Source organism: Embiotoca jacksoni, unplaced genomic scaffold, assembly GCF_022577435.1.
Source record: "Embiotoca jacksoni isolate LCO1_2020_lvr unplaced genomic scaffold, fEmbJac1.0.p SCAF_22, whole genome shotgun sequence".
NCBI classification, from domain to species: domain Eukaryota; kingdom Metazoa; phylum Chordata; class Actinopteri; family Embiotocidae; genus Embiotoca; species Embiotoca jacksoni.
The window spans coordinates 2,484,792-2,503,936 of record NW_027185363.1 but is presented as its reverse complement, the minus strand read 5'-3'; the positions used below and the strand labels follow the sequence as shown (position 1 = coordinate 2,503,936).

The 19,145-nt window shown below is 40.5% G+C and overlaps 1 protein-coding gene across 2 annotated transcripts in view; it reads left to right on the top strand.

Moving 5' to 3' along the window:
- Positions 1-19,145, top strand: part of kcnab1b (potassium voltage-gated channel subfamily A regulatory beta subunit 1b) — a 31,130-nt gene that overhangs the window by 3,370 nt on the left and 8,615 nt on the right. For both annotated transcript variants that reach the window (XM_069157225.1, XM_069157226.1), the window contains exons 3-8: positions 6,247-6,290; positions 11,066-11,103; positions 11,852-11,931; positions 12,413-12,457; positions 13,915-13,959; positions 16,018-16,061. In XM_069157225.1, coding sequence (XP_069013326.1) covers positions 6,247-6,290; positions 11,066-11,103; positions 11,852-11,931; positions 12,413-12,457; positions 13,915-13,959; positions 16,018-16,061 — 296 coding nt within the window. The remainder of the gene's footprint in view (positions 1-6,246; positions 6,291-11,065; positions 11,104-11,851; positions 11,932-12,412; positions 12,458-13,914; positions 13,960-16,017; positions 16,062-19,145) is intronic.

The following is a 19,145-nucleotide window of genomic DNA, read 5'->3' as shown; positions in this document are numbered from 1 at the left end:
TCTTTATCTTTATCTGTTTCCCCCAAAGCAATGCACGTTAGAGGTTTGGAGAAGCCAAACCTCTAGCTTGCATTGCTTTGGACGCTATCTGACAGGGAATTTCTTTCTCTTGTAGTGATGCCAATTCCACAACTAAATCTGTGTTGAACAAATTCTTTCAAGTTTTCTCTGTGATCTTCTATCACGGAATCTTCTCAATGATGAGAGTGTGAGCACTTGTGGGCGTATGCATTCGCACATCGCATTACATACACGAGTGCATGTTCTGTATGTGCATTTGATGTGCACGGCATTGAGGCTCCACAATGGGAACATCTGAAGGCGTAGCAAGTTGAAGCAGAAGATGTAGTGTGCAGCGCAAGCGAGCATAAACTAATAATACCACCACCCTCAGCATTCTCGTTGTCATGGCGATCCAAGTATAATGTAGTTCTAATTGTAGTGTCCCCCTGGTTGCAACCTTTCAAAGCTGTTTGACCTCTTCTTACTCTTCAAATAAAATACAAACCCACAAACAGCACGCATCGTGGCCAAAATATGTGATGTAAGAAAACATGCTGTTCTTTGCTTCACAAGTTGTGCTGCAGATGATTTCTGGTTCCTGGTCGGGAGGCCTTCGGTTGCCCGGATTGATGTTCATAACGGTCATTAGACAGCAGAAGGCCTTTTGACAGTCCAGAAGGTTCGGGGAAGGTTCCGCTTGGTTGCTTCAGAGCTGTGCTGCAGATGGGCATGCAAAAATCCCTCCTGTTGACTCCTGCGGATGCAGGCTGTGTCGACAGTGTGAGTAATGCGTAAAGCCGTCACATGAAATGGGTTTTTTTGTGCATATGGAATAGTCCAAAAATGTGGTTCATTCTGGTCATTTTTTTTCACACTGTTGAGCTGAAGTTTTGGAGGAAACTATCAGAGTTGTGTCCCATTTGTTTGCGTAAAGCCGCCTCACAGTGAATGCCATTCTTGCACTCATGGATGCGTCTGCTATGCCTCCAGCTCGATCCTTTTAATTAAAAATCTTTTCCTCTTAGAGCCCCTCTATTTAACAAAGCAACGGGCTATCAGACTTTCCAGCAAAAATACTGGTGTAAGTGACTTTTTCTAGACACTATCATTTCTCCAGAGTCTCCTAAATCATCGACAGCTAAGGATGGATTTCTTCTGCTTAGATCTCATCAGTATGGAACTTTACTGATAACCTGCGTTATATTATTGTCAAAGTCAGAAACTACTTCCTTGTTACTGTATGTTAATCAGCTCAGTCAAGGACATCTTGATTACATCACTGTAGATTCTTTTTAAGAAGTTAGTGAGCAAGAAATCCTCATCTTTTTGTACAACAGATCCTTAAATGAATTTAGACAAAGCCTACGTAAGCTTGTGATTACAGAGGCAGTTTGTAGGACTGATGCAACTTCTTCCTGTCTGCTTGACCACAGATCCTCTGTTGTTGTAGATGCAAGTTATATCATTATTTGCCTTGTTTTTGTTTGTCTGTGTGTTTGTTTGTGTTTTGCAGTAGACCTTGAATATATTACTGCGTGTGCAGATGTCTGTTTGCATGACTTCATGCATTTCTGCAGTCATGGAGCTGATCACGCTGCTTTTGCTCTGAGATGCACTGTTTGGCAGTGTTTCCAGTCAGTGGCTATTATAAATTGAATCCGCTACACTGTGGTTGCCTAGTTTTTCATCACACAACAAAGGTCTCCATCAACCTTTCAAAAGCATAAATGCCTTTATGTTCCAACATCATTTAGTTCAGAGCTTGTCTCAGCCATTCTGCTGTATAGATCTAATAATATGAGCCAGAGAATGGCACAAAAGGAGCCCTGTAGCATGGAGCTGCCTTAAGACCAAACAAGCCCACAACGGTAAAAACCCAAACAGCTTCTCAGTTAAAAAAATCTGGAAGTTTGCATGGATTTACTGCATTTTAATTAAAGAGCAAATCTAAAATGGTTTTCTGGAAACACAATGGTTTTTATTAAAGTGTTTCCTTGCAAACACAATTTTTACTCTTTATCTTTAATTGACTTCTGCGAAGAGACTGTAATCGCAAAGATAATTGGAAAGATAAAACAGAAGGAAAGCACCACAGCATGTGTGTAATCCTAATTTAGTACAATGATTTTGGATTAGGTGCTTGCTGACTGAGCTGCACAAATCAAACAATCAGATAGCCCTAACCCTGAATCTATCTGAGCCTTCCTTTCTCGTCTTCATGACAGTGTACACTAATTAAATGTCACAGAAAACACCAACTGATCTTTGAGGTCAAAAGGTTGACCGTCTACATGAGAAGTTAGGCAAGATATCGTATGTTCAGCATGTATTTTCTGTCACTAAGTTTTATCATGGTGTGAATTCTTTCTTTTTCTTTTTTTTTTTTTGTCCATGTTGCCTCGCTCTCTCTGAAATCCACACCACTCTGAATCAACCACTTCAGATCTGCCCACATGTTTTTACAGGGTCAACCAGCAGATCACTAGCATCAGTCATGTGTCTCTTCCTGAAATAGTTATTGAGATTATCGACCCATCACTCACATGAGTGTATTTAAATGAAAGAAAAAGAAGTGCCAGAGCGTTTTGAATGAACTCCCAGAAGACAATAAAAAAGAACAGCATTTTAAAGAGTGTTTGTTGAATCTGTGTGTGCTCCGTGAAAATAAAAAAAAATAAAAAAAATGGAGCGAGGTTGATTTCGGCCCTGTGGTAAAACAAAGCAGAAAGTCGTGTCCAGACTCTGGCTCTTTATTACACACACTCCCCCACACACCATACAAACATGCACATTGTGCAGAGCCCTGTAGGGAGCTGGCTGTCATTTCCTATTTCCCATTCTCTGTCATATAGAATGCTTTATCTGTAGAGGGCGTTTGATCTGCTTAGACTTTAGGCTTGGACTTGCAACTCTGCAAGCTTCAGTCTGCTGCTAGTGCCTCTCAGTTTCTGTCTCTCTCTTTATCTTTATCGCGCTCTCTTCATCTCATCTCCATCATCTTAATCAGCGCTTTTTCCCCCCCAGCAACTCTGCTGCAGTTTTTCTTTCATTCTTAATCTATTTCCCTCAAAGTGCCTGCTTCCACTTCCCAACTTTCTTTCTGCCCACACACATGGTTTTGGTATATTTAGAATATGACCCGCCTTTCTCCCCTGTACTGAATTATTTTGATAACAACATTATGGTTGCCATCGAGAGAGCGGTGGGAACCAAGGAGGTGGGTGTAGTCTAATCTCTCCGCCCATCAAGGTTGGCTTGTGTGGGTTTGCCTAGTCTACATTAATCCCCTGCGAGTGAGGAGTTTTATCTGTTTACTCATAACCTTGACAAAAGTGTTTGCTGACCAATATTGATTTCAACAATCCAGCGTCAGGAAATGAATCAAAATGCCCCAGTGTGCCTGGAGAGCCATATAGGCTTCTTCCAGGAAGAAAAAAACCATCCTCCCACAAAGAGGTCATTCCTCCAAAGGTTTAAGCTCAATATGAAGCAACATATATCAGCCAGATGTTAATTTGATATTTTCATTTCAACTAGAGATCCACTAAGAATAGAAGCAGCTACATACAGTAGGGTCGCAGGATGTTCATAAGTGGTGACAGGTTTGTGTGAGGGGGCGTCATCAAATGACTCATTTGTCATTTTACTTCAAGGCTTCTTTTGAGCACCATCCAAGCATGAGGGGCCGCGCCACACTCATTGGCTGCAAAGTTGTTTATGTGCAAGTTTGTATAGACAAGTCGTCTTCTCCTTTGTGTACTTATGTTACCATTTATGATTATAATATTTAGCATAGTTGTACATCCTGCTTGTACATCACAGCAGCCCTGGTTTTTCTCTCTGTCTCCCACATACACACAAGCACCCATTTTCTCTTAAACACATAATTATTCAGTGTCCTCCCTTTGTTGCAAATGACCTGCTGTAATCCCTTGGATCATTAGCTTCTTTAGCAAAGAGACTCCGCTGGCACCCACATCCCAGACCCGGACAGATCTATTAATGAACTGCAGCAGGTTCTGGAGTTAATAATCAGGTATGGCCGATGTTGCTGCTTCCTGACTCCACAGAAAACACTGTAGAAAAAAATGCAGAAGCAAGGCGGCTTTTCCGGCTGCTGAACGTTATTTTTATTTTTTTTTCCTGTCATGAAGACAGCATAATGCATTTACAGGAAAGCAGCTCAGAAAAAAAGCTTTAGCTTATGGAGGAACACCATATAAAAGAGTTAGCATCAGGGCAGAAAGTCTTGTTTGGAATTAAATTGCCCTGTCGTCAGCTTGTTTATTGTGGGGGGAGTGCATAAAAGAGCTCCTGTAAACATGAGAACAGTATCAATGAATGTATACATGTATATACAATTTACAGCTATTCCAGGCATTACGCAGGCGCTTAACCCGAAGTAACGGGCAATAAATACCACAATGAACATTGCTCAACATCAGCAAGGTTTGTCCTCAATAACTCCCAACCAAACACACACAGATTGAGTCAGTAACACACTTCTAACCTGCAGTCCCGCCCTTCCTCCACACTTTCATGGATCAGGGCTCCCACTCTGTAATACGTCAGGGAGATGGAGGATACAATATCGAAACTCCTCCACCATATTAGAGGCAAGAATGCATCCCACGATTTGTGACAGCACTGACATCTGTCTCCTGGTTCTCTCCTGTAATGCTGCTATCAAAGCCTCTATCAAAACACGTCAATGAGTCCACAAGTGTCTAATCCCTCCATGTTTACATGTAAACACTTTCTTTTATATGTTTTACTGTTTAATCTTGGCAGCTCAGTCAAACCACCGCCTTGATGACTGATGCATTTCCGTTTCGGACACCTAATTTAATGGGCTAAGGGCACAGTTAGACAGCTCAGGCTGGAATTAGTCCGCCATCATTTCGACAGACGCAGGCCATTAATGGTCAGGCATGAGAAAACGACTGCTGGTATTTTTTACAGCCCCATTTGTTGCAATGAGTAAATGCCTGCAACACCGAGCAGACGGCATAATTCCCAGACCATAATTGGAGGCTGCTTCTGTTCCTATTTGGACATATTCTTCTCTCAAAATGAAGCGTTTCTCTTACGATAGTGGTGTTGTGTGTGCATGTGGCCTCAAAGATTGTGTCAAAGGAACATGTCTCAATTTTACAGCGTTTGCTTTGCATCACTTCCACTATCAGACAGCCGTGGTTGCCGTGGCAGGGCTGTCGATTCCCTTGTCACAGTTTTCTTTCACCTACGGTTCACATCCATTACACTGTGGGATGACACCTGTAGCGGCTGGAGGGAGAACAATCTACTTTTGCAGTCTTTGTCTGTGTGAAGCAATTAAATGCTTACACCACATGAGATCTCTTCTCAGTTGGACTTGATGCAGCACAGATTGTAAAACTATATGTGAAGTGCAGAGTTGAGACTCAGGGGTGGCAAGAAGTCTGATGTCTTGCTTTATCTGCCATGTTGTTAATGGGAGCTGGGAGTGCCTCACTGCATTGCTGCAGATCAGCTGGATGTAACTGAATTGTTATGGTGGAGACATATATCAGGATCAGACATATATTATTGTACGGTTAATAGGTACGAGGACACATTAAGGGAGCTAAGAAAGAAATAGTGTATGTGTGAGGAGCTATCTTGAGGAAAGCTGATATAATACAACATCAGTGCTTTGCTGTCTGCAGTTTGTGGGGAAGACAATAACAGTAAAAGGCCTAAGGACTGAAGTGCTCCCCTGCTGTAAGACTAGGTCAAATGCTTAGAGTAAAAGAAGTGACAGTTGACTGAGGAAAGGCAAAGACTAACACTTCTCAAAAAGTACCAAACTGCACCAAAAGAAGGTGGGATCAATATTGACAGAATAAATCATCGGCCCTTCCCCCTATAATCTCCCTGTTAAGATTCAGTGCCGGTGATAAAGGTGACCTGAAGATTTAGACAATCTTTTCATCTCAATCTCATTGGAAGATATCAGACAATGTTATTATGAAACCCTGCATAGTAAAATTACAATTGATTTTTTTGGCCTAGCTACTCTAACCTTTACAGTTGCTTTTTTATTTCAGTCTCTCAAATTATGGTTGGAAACAACATAGATTTTGGTTTTGATTCGACATAAATTCATTGTTGGCCCGGAGCTACATACAGAAGTGTTTTAATTGCGATCACATTTGACTGATGACATCTCGAGTCTAAATAACGCTGTGTTATTTTTTAATCATGCTTTGTTTTCCCACACAGGAACCTGGGGAAATCTGGGTTGCGTGTTTCCTGTCTGGGGCTTGGTGAGTACATTTAATTAGCATTCGAAAATTGCAGATATCTAATTATTTCATAAGCATCCATGTGTAATTAAACTTATTTGTGTGTGTGTGTGTGTGTGTGTGTGTGTGTGTGTCTGTAGAGAGGAAGTAGGACCAGTGAAATAGCCAAGCTGAAGGGGACAGATATTTAAATTTCATTACATTGTTTCACCCTACTCTAAACTTCATGCATTTTTCATGTGCATGGAAAGTCATGAGACAACAGAAAGCTGTTTGCAGAGCATTCATGTTTTTCCTGTTAATATTTAATCTATGGCAGTGGTTTTAGAAAACAAGTTGCTCAATTATCACACATATCCACTGCACACCAAAGGGTAAACACTCTCATTCATCTTGATAGGACTGATCATTTAGTAAATGTCTTGTATGTGTGTGTGTTTCTGTATGTAGTGTTTTGCAGTGTATGTGTGTGTGTGTGTGTGTGTGTGTGTGTGTGTGTGTGTGTGTGTGTGTGTGTGTGTGTGTGTGTGTGTGTGTGCGCGCGTGTGCGTAACTTGAAGGGGGTGTGTCTCTAGAGACAAAATAACAACTTGGGGATGATGATTCTGCTGCCTAGGCCCAACAGATACTGAAGAAAATCTGTGAATGAGTCAGTTAATCATTTCCGTAGTGATTTTTTTTTTTTTTTTTTTTTTTTTTTTTAAGATTTAGCAACAGCACGTTGAGGAGGCAGGGAGGCATATTGAGGAGGATGAACATTCATCAGCTGAAAGGAATTGGTTTCAAGCCTTAATGTTGGCAAGCATCAGCCACGGAGTGCCCTTGAGCAAAACATTGATTCCTTGCTGTACCAGATTTCTGTAGCTGGGCGGAAGGAAAAGAACAATTTCACTGTGGGGATCAAACATGTTTCTTCAGCATGGAAATCTCCCAACATCTCAACTGTATAATCAAATTTTAAAGGAGAAGTTTCGACGATTGGGAAATATACTTCACTGTCTTGAGCGTTAGATGATTCTCACATCTGCACAAAGTGGAAGCTACTATAGCAGCTTGGTATCTTACTTTAGCACAACTTCAAAGTTTGTGCTAAACTAAGTTACCAGATGCTGGCAAAAGCCTTACATCGCTGAAGAGACATGAGACTGGCACTGATCTTCTCCTCTAACAGCTTCTTTCTTCTGTATATACAGTACATTAGTGCAGTGTGTGTGTGTGTGTGTGTGTGTGTGTGTGTGTGTGTGTGTGTGTGTGTGTGTGAGAGAGAGTGAGAGGAACTCACATGACATGGGACTAAATACAATGGGTTTTTATTGCTGAGCTTCAATGCTGCTATTACTTATCGAGCCTGTTTTAACTCCTGACAGATGACAGGTGCTGTCTGTTTATCTGTACCAACCAATTGAAGGCTGAAAGTAAAGAATGAGGAAATGGAACGTTAAGCTAAATGATAACTCGTGCTCCCCTGGGCAGTATAATGAAGCTTTTAGAGTATTAAAAGGCAAATGAGGAAATAAAGAATAAAGAATATTAAGGAACCAAAGTACCTGTCAACAGATTGCTGCAAAGACAGCAAACAGTCATTTGTTTGGTCTGGCATTACATTAGTTATTTCCAAATACCCTCTGTCATGAGAGCATGGGGAAAAAAATAGTTTTTACTCAAAACTAGTTCATCTATCATTTGTTTTGTTGTGTTTTACTGTTTCACTGCTTCAGTCGTATAGATTATAATTTGATAGATTTAATTTTGGTTGTTGCCAGTTTAGAAGAGGTTGAGCCTCCACATATCTGCTGCTATACTTCTGGCACCATTGGCCACATGTTTACCACCAGTTTTTCCATTATTTCCTATTAGTAGGAGATATAAACTAGCTTCATGTGACAGGATCAGGCAGCAGAGTACTGGGAGACTGTAAAAATTTTGTTCATCCGATGCTGTTTAAAGCAAGAGCAGGGACTGTAAGTGTGTCACCAAAACACGGTACATGACTGCAGTCAAGACATGTTTATTATATTTTATTATACATTTCACAGGCACAGTGCTCACTGTTCAACAGAAACACAATGTGCCAGAGTTAGCATAACAGGATCATTTTCATTTCTTTACCAGCTAACAGATGTTAGAAAGGAACTAAAAATTTTGAAAACAAAACGAATAGCTACAAGAACTCATGAGCTGATGAAATATAAATGTATCAAGTTTTACAGCTCTGAAATCTGCTTGACCACTGGTCACAAGCTTTAATTGTATGTTTAAATAAATGTTTACACAATCCATATATAATGTAATTGTTTCAGCAATCATTGAGTTTATTACTTATAAAGATTTTAAATTAAATTATTGAAATGACTTTTTTGTACATTACTGGCATAATATATAAAAGAGCATTGGGCCTCATTCACCAATATCTACTTAAGACTTTTCTTAAATTTGTTCTTAACAAATGTCCTTAGAAAAGGTCTATGTCAGATTCAGGACAACCCCGGATTGGTTAGCACATCTGTTCTTAGATTGATTAATCCCACGGGCCTAGTACATTGAAAGTGTGTGCCAGTTGTCCCCAATTAGCATAAATAAACGCCCTGCCGACGCCCATAAAAAGGCATGAGATGTCAGTGCCGTGTGCACACGGAGTCACAGACAGTGAGAAAGAAAAGAGAAGTTGAGAGAAACATAAATAATGCCGAAAAACGATGGAGCACCGGACCGAAGAACAAATACAGCAGTTCTGAAGTGGAAGTATTGCTGCAGGAGGTGAACAGAAAAAAGGATGTCATATTTAATAGCGCAACATAAGTACTGGATGTAAAATGAAAAAAAAAAAAAAAAACAGCCTGGAGCAGCATCTCCAGACCTGCACCCAGATCCTGTTCACCTGCCCCAGATCTGATCTCAGATGGTCCTGGACATCCAAACACTGACAGACAGCCTCCGTCGGAGTGTTAATGTAGTGTTTATTCAAAACCATTGTGAATTATAATGAAATGTCAATGTAGATGAAATGCTATAATATTATACAACTGTTGAATTGAAGAAAATGCATTTACCAATTAGTTGGCACAAACATTTCAGCCCTCAGACGTGCGTAAGTGTGCTCTTGAGTGTGCATAGATTTTGTTTTTACCTAAGAAAAAAATCCCAAATAAGAAAACATTGGTGAATGCTAAAATCTTTGTAAAAACGGAGTAAGTGGGTTTTAAGAAGAAATTTGAATTGAAAATTGAATGAGGCACAATTTTTTGGTCAATCCAAACACAAGATACTTGAACTACAGACAAACTGTAGCTTTTACCTTAGAATCATTATGTCTGATTTGAGAAGAAATTGCATTACATTTGAATTAAGACGCGATCAGCTTAACTACGCTGTGATGTGATTCATTTCATCAGTAAGTTTTGAAGCAGTTGGTGTTTTGTGTAACTATTGTAAAGATCACTATATCATCAGCATATCAGTGGATCTATACGGATAATGTCAGGGGATATCTCCCAATGTGCACCAATCCTTTTCTAGGGAAATAAGAAAAAAAGATTTAGCCAAATATTGGGCCTCATTCACTAACAGTGCATACGCACAAATCTATGCTTAAACCGTGCGTACTAACATTTGACATACAAATTTGGGATTCATCAATATTTTCTTTCCTGAATTTGTTCGTACTCTGCGAACAAATTTAGGAAGACTTTAGACCATACGTACAAACAAAAAATGACTGTCTGGCTGTCTTAGAAAATGTAAACACATCTTTTAGCATATTAAATTAAACCTCATTCATTACTAAAGAATTTAATAAATGACAATATTATAAAAAAAACATTAATTTACTAATGCATTGACCAAATTAATTAAATAAGCTAAACATTAAATTGACGCCCTTTAATCCAGATATCAATTATTCTCTTAATTAAAATATTCACATATATTCACATATTCACAGATAATTTCCAATACCATATTAATTCTGAAATAAATTACCTGTGGCTAATCTTGCTGGATGTCATCACTTCCATGCAGCGCTTCATGCACAGTGTAACGACGACGCAAATTCAACTTCGATTATCTCCTCAACACTTTGTCACACAGACGAGGGCACCGACATTTTTAGAAAGCTTGAGCCGTGTAGTTTCCGGGGATATCTGCTTTATCTCTCTGATAAATACTATCTGTGCTATTGCAGTCATCAAATTCTAAGTGTTAATCTGTGGCATAGTGTGCAATTCAGGGGAAACAGCAGCCTCAGTAACAGCAGCCTACGCATCATTTTCTTTTAACCATAGTTACTCGTGAGGAAACACTTTTAAAAAATGTTTTTGTTGCCTTCTCTGTCAACTTCTCTTCACTCTCTCCACTTCACCGTTTCAGATTCACTTACATACGCAAGGTGATGAGAACAAAATTGGCCAGGACGCACTTGACATGAATCCCACCGTGCGCACAAAATAATGACATTTCTACACATATATTAGTGAATGAGGCCCAATGAAACATAACTCCAAACTGAATTCATCGTGAAGAGATGTTGGTATACATTGAATGTCACAAATGCACCAAAAATAATTTCTGTTTGTACATGTTTTGGGTTCAAACACAGGAAACGTATATGGCAGGCGGCCTTTTCTCTTTTATCTATCAACACTCAACACTGACATTTGGCTGTGACGGCTTTAGGGCAGGGGACATTTTGTCATGTGTCCAAAAATGTCAAAGTCTTAATTAATGCACATCGAAAATGATTTAGTCTTGTGCATTTTTTGTTTGTTCCAAAACTTTGACTTTGACATTTTCTTCAACAGGAACATGGGTAACATTCGGAGGTCAGATCTCTGATGAGGTAAGACTTTCTGTCAAATTCATTGTTCAGTTGTCACAGCTCATGATCAGACGTTGACTTTCATTATTTTTGAATGAGCAAAACCCAAATGCAACCAGGGAGGAGTTGTGACGGTTTACAACTCCCAATTTGTAGCACCCATGGGAGCAATTTAGAGTAACTGGATGTAAAATGTTGTGTGAGCAAATCACCGTAATCACATAAATTTCCCAATATCACAGCAGACTGTTGAGTTCATCTTGTCTCTACTAAGGGCAAATGGTCAGGTCTTATTCCTCCCTGTCACAAGATATTAAGCAGAATACCCCTCCCACCCCCCTGATCCGACCTTGAAGTGAGAAAAACACTGAACGGGGGATAGCTCATCATTGCCTGATGACCACTGGGATGAACTGACACTGACACACATTCACTGAAACACAACAAGGGACGGGTACAGAAGGAGGAAGTCATCATGACAGAACAAGCCTTCCGCTCTGATCCCATCTCCCCTTTCTGAAGAAAAACCGCAGGCACCACAACTAGGTTCAAAAATATGGGAAATATATTGAGCAGTAAACAACTTTAATCAACAAGCAGCCTGTACAGTTTTCCTGGTGATGTGTAGCTCGGCAGCAAACATATTTACTCTCCATCAGCTTCTTCAGGGAATTTTCATCCTTTTTGAAGTGTAATTTGGGTAGTATTTATAGGAGTCTATTATACCACACTGAGGTCCATGAGGGGAAACTTTTCTTGCCTGTGTCAGGTCGCAGAGCAGCTGATGACTATCGCCTACGAGAGTGGGGTCAACCTGTTCGACACGGCTGAGGTCTACTCCGGGGGGAAGTGAGTGATGTCTTCCATTTGTATCTCACTTCCACAGAAACCTTTTCTGGTCTTGTCAGCTCTTTTCCCCATAGAATATGAGCTGTTAACAAGGTTCAGCCCCAGACCAAGAATTATGCACCTGAGGAAGCCTAAAATGAAAGGTAGCCACAACTCTAAAGTGATTTACATAATCTTATTCATCACTGGAGGCTCCCCATTATGGTCATAGTTCTATCTAACGTTATAGGCCTGGACATCGTCTCTGAGTAGTGTGGGACGCGCTGCAGCTTTATGGGGATGAATATTAATTTTAAGGTTGCTGGTAAAATTCAGGCGCACAATACAGGAGACATTTATGCTTTTTCTTGTACTCCCTCTGATTTTTAATCAGGCATTCATGCTGTAGATGTGTGGCAGATAACACTCATGCTTGCAGGCTGCAAAGGACAAGGCAGTGTGAGATCTAATCTTATCATCTTTTGTTGTTTCTTCTTTACAGAGCAGAGATAATCCTGGGAAACATCATCAAGAAAAAGTGCTGGAGGTGAAGTCTCTAAACAAAGCAAAAATATTTAATTTAATGGTTCAAGGATATGCTTTAGAACGTATTTAAACTATATAGCCAAATGTATGTCAACACAAACATTTAACTCGTGCTGTTTATGTACATTTTGAACTCCGTCTTCCAAATCCATGGGCTTTAATTTTCCACTGTAAGGGCATCCACTCCTCCAGGATTGTTTTCTTTAAGGTTTCGGAGCTTAGCTGCAGGGATTTGCTCCCATTCTGTCACAAGAGCATTACTGAGGTCAGGCACTGATGTTGGGTGATAAAGCCTGGTTCACAGCTGGTGCTCCAACAGTAACAGAGGCGTTGGTCGGGGTTGAGGTTCTTTCACCCACAAATATCTTTGTGAACCTTGAGGTGGAAGCCCACTGTTGTCTTAAACAGCTGTCCCTGTCATTTTTTTTTGGCCTAACGACTTAAAATTAAGCAATGATTACTTATTACCTCACATCACAGGCTATTGTCTGAACAAGTTATGAAGGTTAAGTTTGTTTCATGTAAGTAGTTTTTACAGCATTCAGAGAAAAATACAATATGAATAAGAGAAAACAATAAATTAAAAATAGAAATCAATAGTCTGCACCAGGGCTGTTGGACTGTATGTAGGTTGTTGTGCTTTCAGCTAAATGCTAACATCAGCATGCTAACATGCTCATAATACCAGCACGTCGATGTGTAGCCGGTATAATGTTACTAATTTACCGTGTGAGCTTGTCGTGGTAGCATGCTAAACATGCAGCTGAGGCTGGTGGGAATGCCATCACTTTTGCAGGTAATATTGAGCTGATGGTGGCACGAGAAAAGGTGAATTGAGTTAAAGTTATTACAATGACAATGACAGCAAAAAGCACAAAACGCGTGGTAGTGCTGAAGAAAAAGTAATATTCTTCCGATCCATCCAATATTTGAATGGATGGATGATAGTGTGGTAGATGACAGTGTGTGACTCCGCCACAGAACACGACATTTTATATTATGTTATATATGACTTTTACATTGCTGCACACGCTGCAGCGATAAGACAGTGTATCACCTCATTCAACAAGTCATACCAGCTCTCTGCCCACCTTCACCTTGACTCTGGATCTGTTTGAATAATTAATCATTCAAGCATGGAGGATTTCCATAGAGGGGGCACTGTCTCATTAGGCTTCAGAGAAGATAGTCCCTCTGTGGTTCTTCATGCTAGATAAGTTACATGTTTGAAAAAGGAGCACATCTCATCTGCCACTTCACACTGCAGGAAGGTCACTGAAGGACACTTGAGTGATTATTAAGTAATTGTGATAGATACGCTGGCTTATGCTGCTCTCACACAGACACATGCCATCATGGACACGTGCAGGCATCGCCGTATAACATTCAAAGATCTGTTTGAGAGGAACTTTTCATCGTTTTTATGCCCCTGTGATGTGTCTGTCTGTCTCCCATCAGGAGATCCAGCCTGGTGATCACCACAAAGCTGTACTGGGGAGGAAAGTAAGTTTCTATGCATACGTGTGTGTGTGTGTGTGTGTGTGTGTGTGTGTGTGTGTGTGTGTGTGTGTGTGTGTGTGTGTGTGTGTGTGTGTGTGTTGATTCTCCTCCTCAGATGTTCAGCCTATCTTACCAGCAATGGGCTACACATTCAAACTTCTGCAGAGAGCTGCAGAGAGCGTGACATGGGATCCAACATATGTAAAAACCACAGGGGGATAGACATGGAGGATGTGCTCACAAAATTACACCGTGGTCATGTTCTCACCCCCTTTTCCTTACTGTCCTACAAGTACTGCCAAACTGCCAAGAGTCATGTCTGCTTCTGCTGTCATGCTCAAGTATCCTACTCTCAATCTTCATTAGTCACATTCCCTCTTTCTAAAACTCTACAGAGGGAAGTAGATCCTCCATCAGCACATCCGCATATTTCTTCTGGCATTTTTTTAAATCTGAGGTAGCTCAGTAGACTTGTGGCACACTAGACTTGTATGAATTTGATTTAAGCCTCTCAGACGACCATCAAGGTATTGCAAATCCCTCTTCACCCTGTGTAGATTTAGAGAACAACTTAACCCCCAACTGAGTGAGCTGTGACTCTGCCTGCTTGTTAAGCATCCGTTCACCCCCACGTAAGGTAGATATTTGCACATTTGATACTTGCTCTCTAATGCACTTCCTTCTGCACAAAAGCTGAGAGGACATGTTAATATGGAGCAGGGACAGCATGTTTATGTGTTCATGATAGGCTAATATTACCCTAAACAGTGGAACGCCACAGGAAGGATGGAGGCAGAAAGAGAAAGTGTGAAATGAAGCAAGATAGGCAAGACAAATAGGCCATCCAAGCAAAAAGAAACACACTCGAGCAGAAACAAAAGAAAAGGAACAAAGTGGAAAAGGAAAGTTAAGAGAGTGCATGAATCAACACAGGTAATACTACTGACAAACCAGCAGCTCTGAAGAACACACTGCACACTGCATGCTCAGCACTACATGTCAGGTCGTGAACATATTGGAGCATTTAGCCGCAAGAGCAAGATGTCTCCCTCAGGAAACCAAAACAGAGCTAAAAGAAGAGAGACTATTGGACTCCCATTTGTCACACAGCCAGAAACATTAATTCAGGTTAAGGTATGTCTATTTATGTTTTATATGTCTACTTATCGGGTGGGACAGTGGTGCAGTGGTTAGCATTGTCGCCTCACAGCAAAAAAGTTCTGGGTTACTGCGTACTACGGCTTCCTCCCACCAATCCCAAAGAACATGCATCTCAGGTTAATTGGTGATTCTACAAATTTGCCCTGAGGTGTGAATGAGAGCGTGAATGGTCCTCGTTCCTGTCTGTCTCTATGTGTTGACCATGTGATAGACTGATGACCTGTCCAGGGTGTACCTTGCCTTTGCCCAAAGTGGGCAGGGATAGGCTAAAAAAAGTTAAGTATAATTGTCTTTAAACATTAGTGGAATAGGAGTATAAAGTTGAAAATGGAATTAATAAACAAAAAGTGCAAGTATGTCTGCATAAATACAGTATTTCTGTAAATTAACTTTGTTATGATCCAGTTTAACGTCGAAAGGCTGTGACTCGGTAACAGCTGATTGGAGTTGACAAGAGTTGTACACATCTATATGTTTCTGGGCTACATCATCGTGTTAAAATCATTAAGAAAAAAGTTTTCTTTGAAATATAGAGTAGTTGGATTGGATGAAACCTGGTTGTACATACATAAAACTTTTTGACCAGGTGACTATTTAGTCTTTCCTCCCTTCAAATCACCAAAGCCGTGTTAAATGGAGAGTCACCGACAAGTCACTGGTAATCAGGACAAACAATGACAACAAGTGTTCTGTTTTCACAATGCACAGGCCCACTCTATGTGGAGCATCGAATGTGTGTATTTCTCTTTAGTGGTTTGTTGGTAATTTGTTATGCGGGATCTTGTTTGGCATGTTTAATTATCTACTTCAGTTCATGAGAGTTGTGTGTGTACGTGCATAAGTATGTGATTTTGTATTTGTTGACACTGTTGACATGCACTCCTTTCCCTCCTGTTGCAGAGCAGAGACCGAGAGAGGCCTCAACAGAAAACACATCATTGAAGGTAACAAGTCAATTTCATCTCTGCTTTGTCCTTCACATCACCCCATCACTCGGAGCCCCGCTGCACTCCCGTAATCTCCCTCTTTTATCTCTTTTCCTCCTCCCTCTTTGTTCCTGTCTGCAACTCTTCTCGCCTCTTTGATGTGCACACAGCTGAATTTAAAAGGCTGCATTTGCCTGTGATATGCCAGACTTTCACAGATGTTTTGTCTGTTTGCTTGTAATACCTTTACAGGTGTCTGTTTTAAGCAACTGTTGCATCATAGAGTAAGAGTATCCTCTGCTTTCCTCTCCTCTGCAAGCCCCTTTGAGAGTTACAGCTTTGCTCAAGCTTATGGTGACAAACCTTCCTCATACCCTTGGTTCAATCTCCCCCACTTCCCCAACAGCTCGCCATCCAGTCCACAGCGCAATGCACCTTCTGCAGTGACTCAGCTCTCTCTCTCTCACATTATTAACATTCATCGCAGCCTCTGCAATTTTCCCCAAACAAGAGATGGGGAATATACCTAGAGAGGGCTAGTGAGGAAGGACAGGGGATGTGAAACAGAGAGTAGCACAGAGTGGGTGACAGTTATCATCCCCAATTAGCTAAATGCAGTTTCCTGTCCATGGCATTTAAAAGAGAAAGGTACAGCGGCCCTGCCACCATCATCCTTCCTCATGGTTGTAGGAGCCACAATAGGCCTGTTAATGAATCATTTGATTGGTCAAGTGACATTTACTGGGTATGATAGGTTGTCAAAACGAAATGATCAGTGCAGATTAACCCTGATGTGACAGGGCAAGAAATCGTCGAGATCTTTATCAACCAGCCAAGTGTGTTTCGCATTTTCCTCGCAGGACAAAAAAAATTCCTTGACAATCTTTATGCATTTCAAAAACCGTTTCATAGAAAGCATAATTATATGCATTATTCATCACAGACGCCAAAAGCTTTGTTGTTCAACATCTTTTCTCGGTTCCAAAAATAGACTCCCTTCACAGCCAGTAAACTCAAACTAATCCACGAGACAGCGGAAAATGCTCGTGATGACGGTGCAGGCTCAGATTAGGATCCATGGAATGGGTGTTTCTGGGATTGTGGGAGTGCACATGACAGAAGACGGAATAAATGGTTCTAATGGTGGTGAGGAGAGTAGAACTCTCAGATGGGATTAGTGGGTGATGATGAAGCCTCTGGCACTAATCTGCCACGCACACACACTTACTCAAGAGTGCAAGAGTGTCTTTTGCCTTGTCTGTCTATTACTCTGCTGTCCTCTTTTGTGACAGCCTCCTGTGTGCGCTTTTCATCTTTCATCTGGTCTTCTGTGTGTGTGTGTGTGTGTGTGTGTGTGTGTGTGTGTGTGTGTGTGTGTGTGTGTGTGTGTGTGTGTGTGTGTGTGTGTGTGTGTGTGTGTGTGTGTGTGTGTGTGAATTGAGACAGGTTCACAATACTCTGTTGCCATCTCTTGTCCTCTCCTCAATAAACAGCGTTGCTCCTCCAACAAATACCGAATGCGACCTCTCTGCTGATCCCTCGTCTTTCTCATCATGTTCTTGGCTTTGAATTGTTTGGTTCCTCCACCAACTGTCAACAGCATTAATTTATGTAACAAGGATAAAGGATTGCACAGGTGCAAGGCTGTTTTTTCCTCATAGATGTTATCAGGAGAGAGTGTTGTGAGCTCAGCTTGACAGTGATTAATCTCGAAACTGGTCCTAAATTTTCTGTGTAAGCTTACACAATGACAACTGCAAATTTAATATGATGACTATTTCTGCACTGAAAAAGATGGCAGCTGCATAAAAGGTACAGCTAAGTGTTTTCTGACAGTATCTTAAGATTAAATCAGTCAATCATTATAGTAATAATTGTAGAGACCTAAATTTTGTTCCCTTTGGCAGCACCCGTGCCGATATTGCACCTGCAGTAAATGCAGCTGTGTTTTTGGACTTTTGGAGTTTCATGAGATTCAGTGTTGCCCTGGTTTACGTCTTCTTGTTTTACGCTACTTAAACACAAGTCAGTTGAGGAGAGTTTAAGAGTGAGCCTGTTGCGTTAGCTCCATACAGTCTCTGGTGGAACAACCACGTTTTGTGGGATGTTTCCCGATCAAGTTTGTGTAATTGGTGGATGCGCAAAATGCCTTCTTTGCATTGAGAGAATTAATAATGACATAGTCTATCAAGCGTGCAGAAGTGTTTTATTATTTTTCTTCACTTTTATTGTGAATTGCAACCATCATCACCACCTACTGCTGTGTTATATAGTCTTTATATTCTAAGAAAAGATCATGCTTTTGTGCGAGATTGATCATTTCTAAAAATTCTCCTAGTGAAGGACTTTGTCATATTTGAAGGATGCAAGATATTGGAACAGGCCTGCTTCATCTGACGACAGCATCCTAGAAATGCAGCCCACTGACTGTGCGTCCTTTGAGCTTTTTGTACTCAATACTGTGAATGCAAAGGCTTTCATCAGTGGGCCACAGGCTCAATCCTCACCATAATTTGGCGATAGATAGTGTCTTAACATTTATTTATGCAAATCTTCCAAACCATTACTTTATTAACAGTAGTTCTGTTATTCCCAGGGAACCATGTGTCCTGGGTCCTTTATGGTTAAAACAATTCAGAGTTTTATACAACAAAAAGGCCAAAATGTTCACTTTCAATATTAATTTCATCCTTTAAACCACAACTTGTATTTTAGCATTTAATCACATATCTAACGAAAACCTGCAATTGCTCTATTGTTTCCATTTTTTTTAGCAAAGAGTAATTTAATGCACAACTATTATTATCTCATACTTGCCTAGAGTTTAAAACTAGCTAACAATCGCCAACATGAATTATTGGTTATAGCCGACCAAGTAAAGCTTTAGTAGTTAAATGTTAAAAGTGTATTGAATTGAATTTGCATATTGCTTATAAATTAAAGTTTTCATTTATAAGAGAAAGAAAGTGCTGTTTCTCTGAAATGTCACCTAATTTTGTTTTAAATAGATCATAAACAGACTAATCAGAAATGCCCATAAATTTAGCTATGTGACTCTTAGCATTCATTTAATTATGGCACTGAAACGAGCTGCTGTGTCAA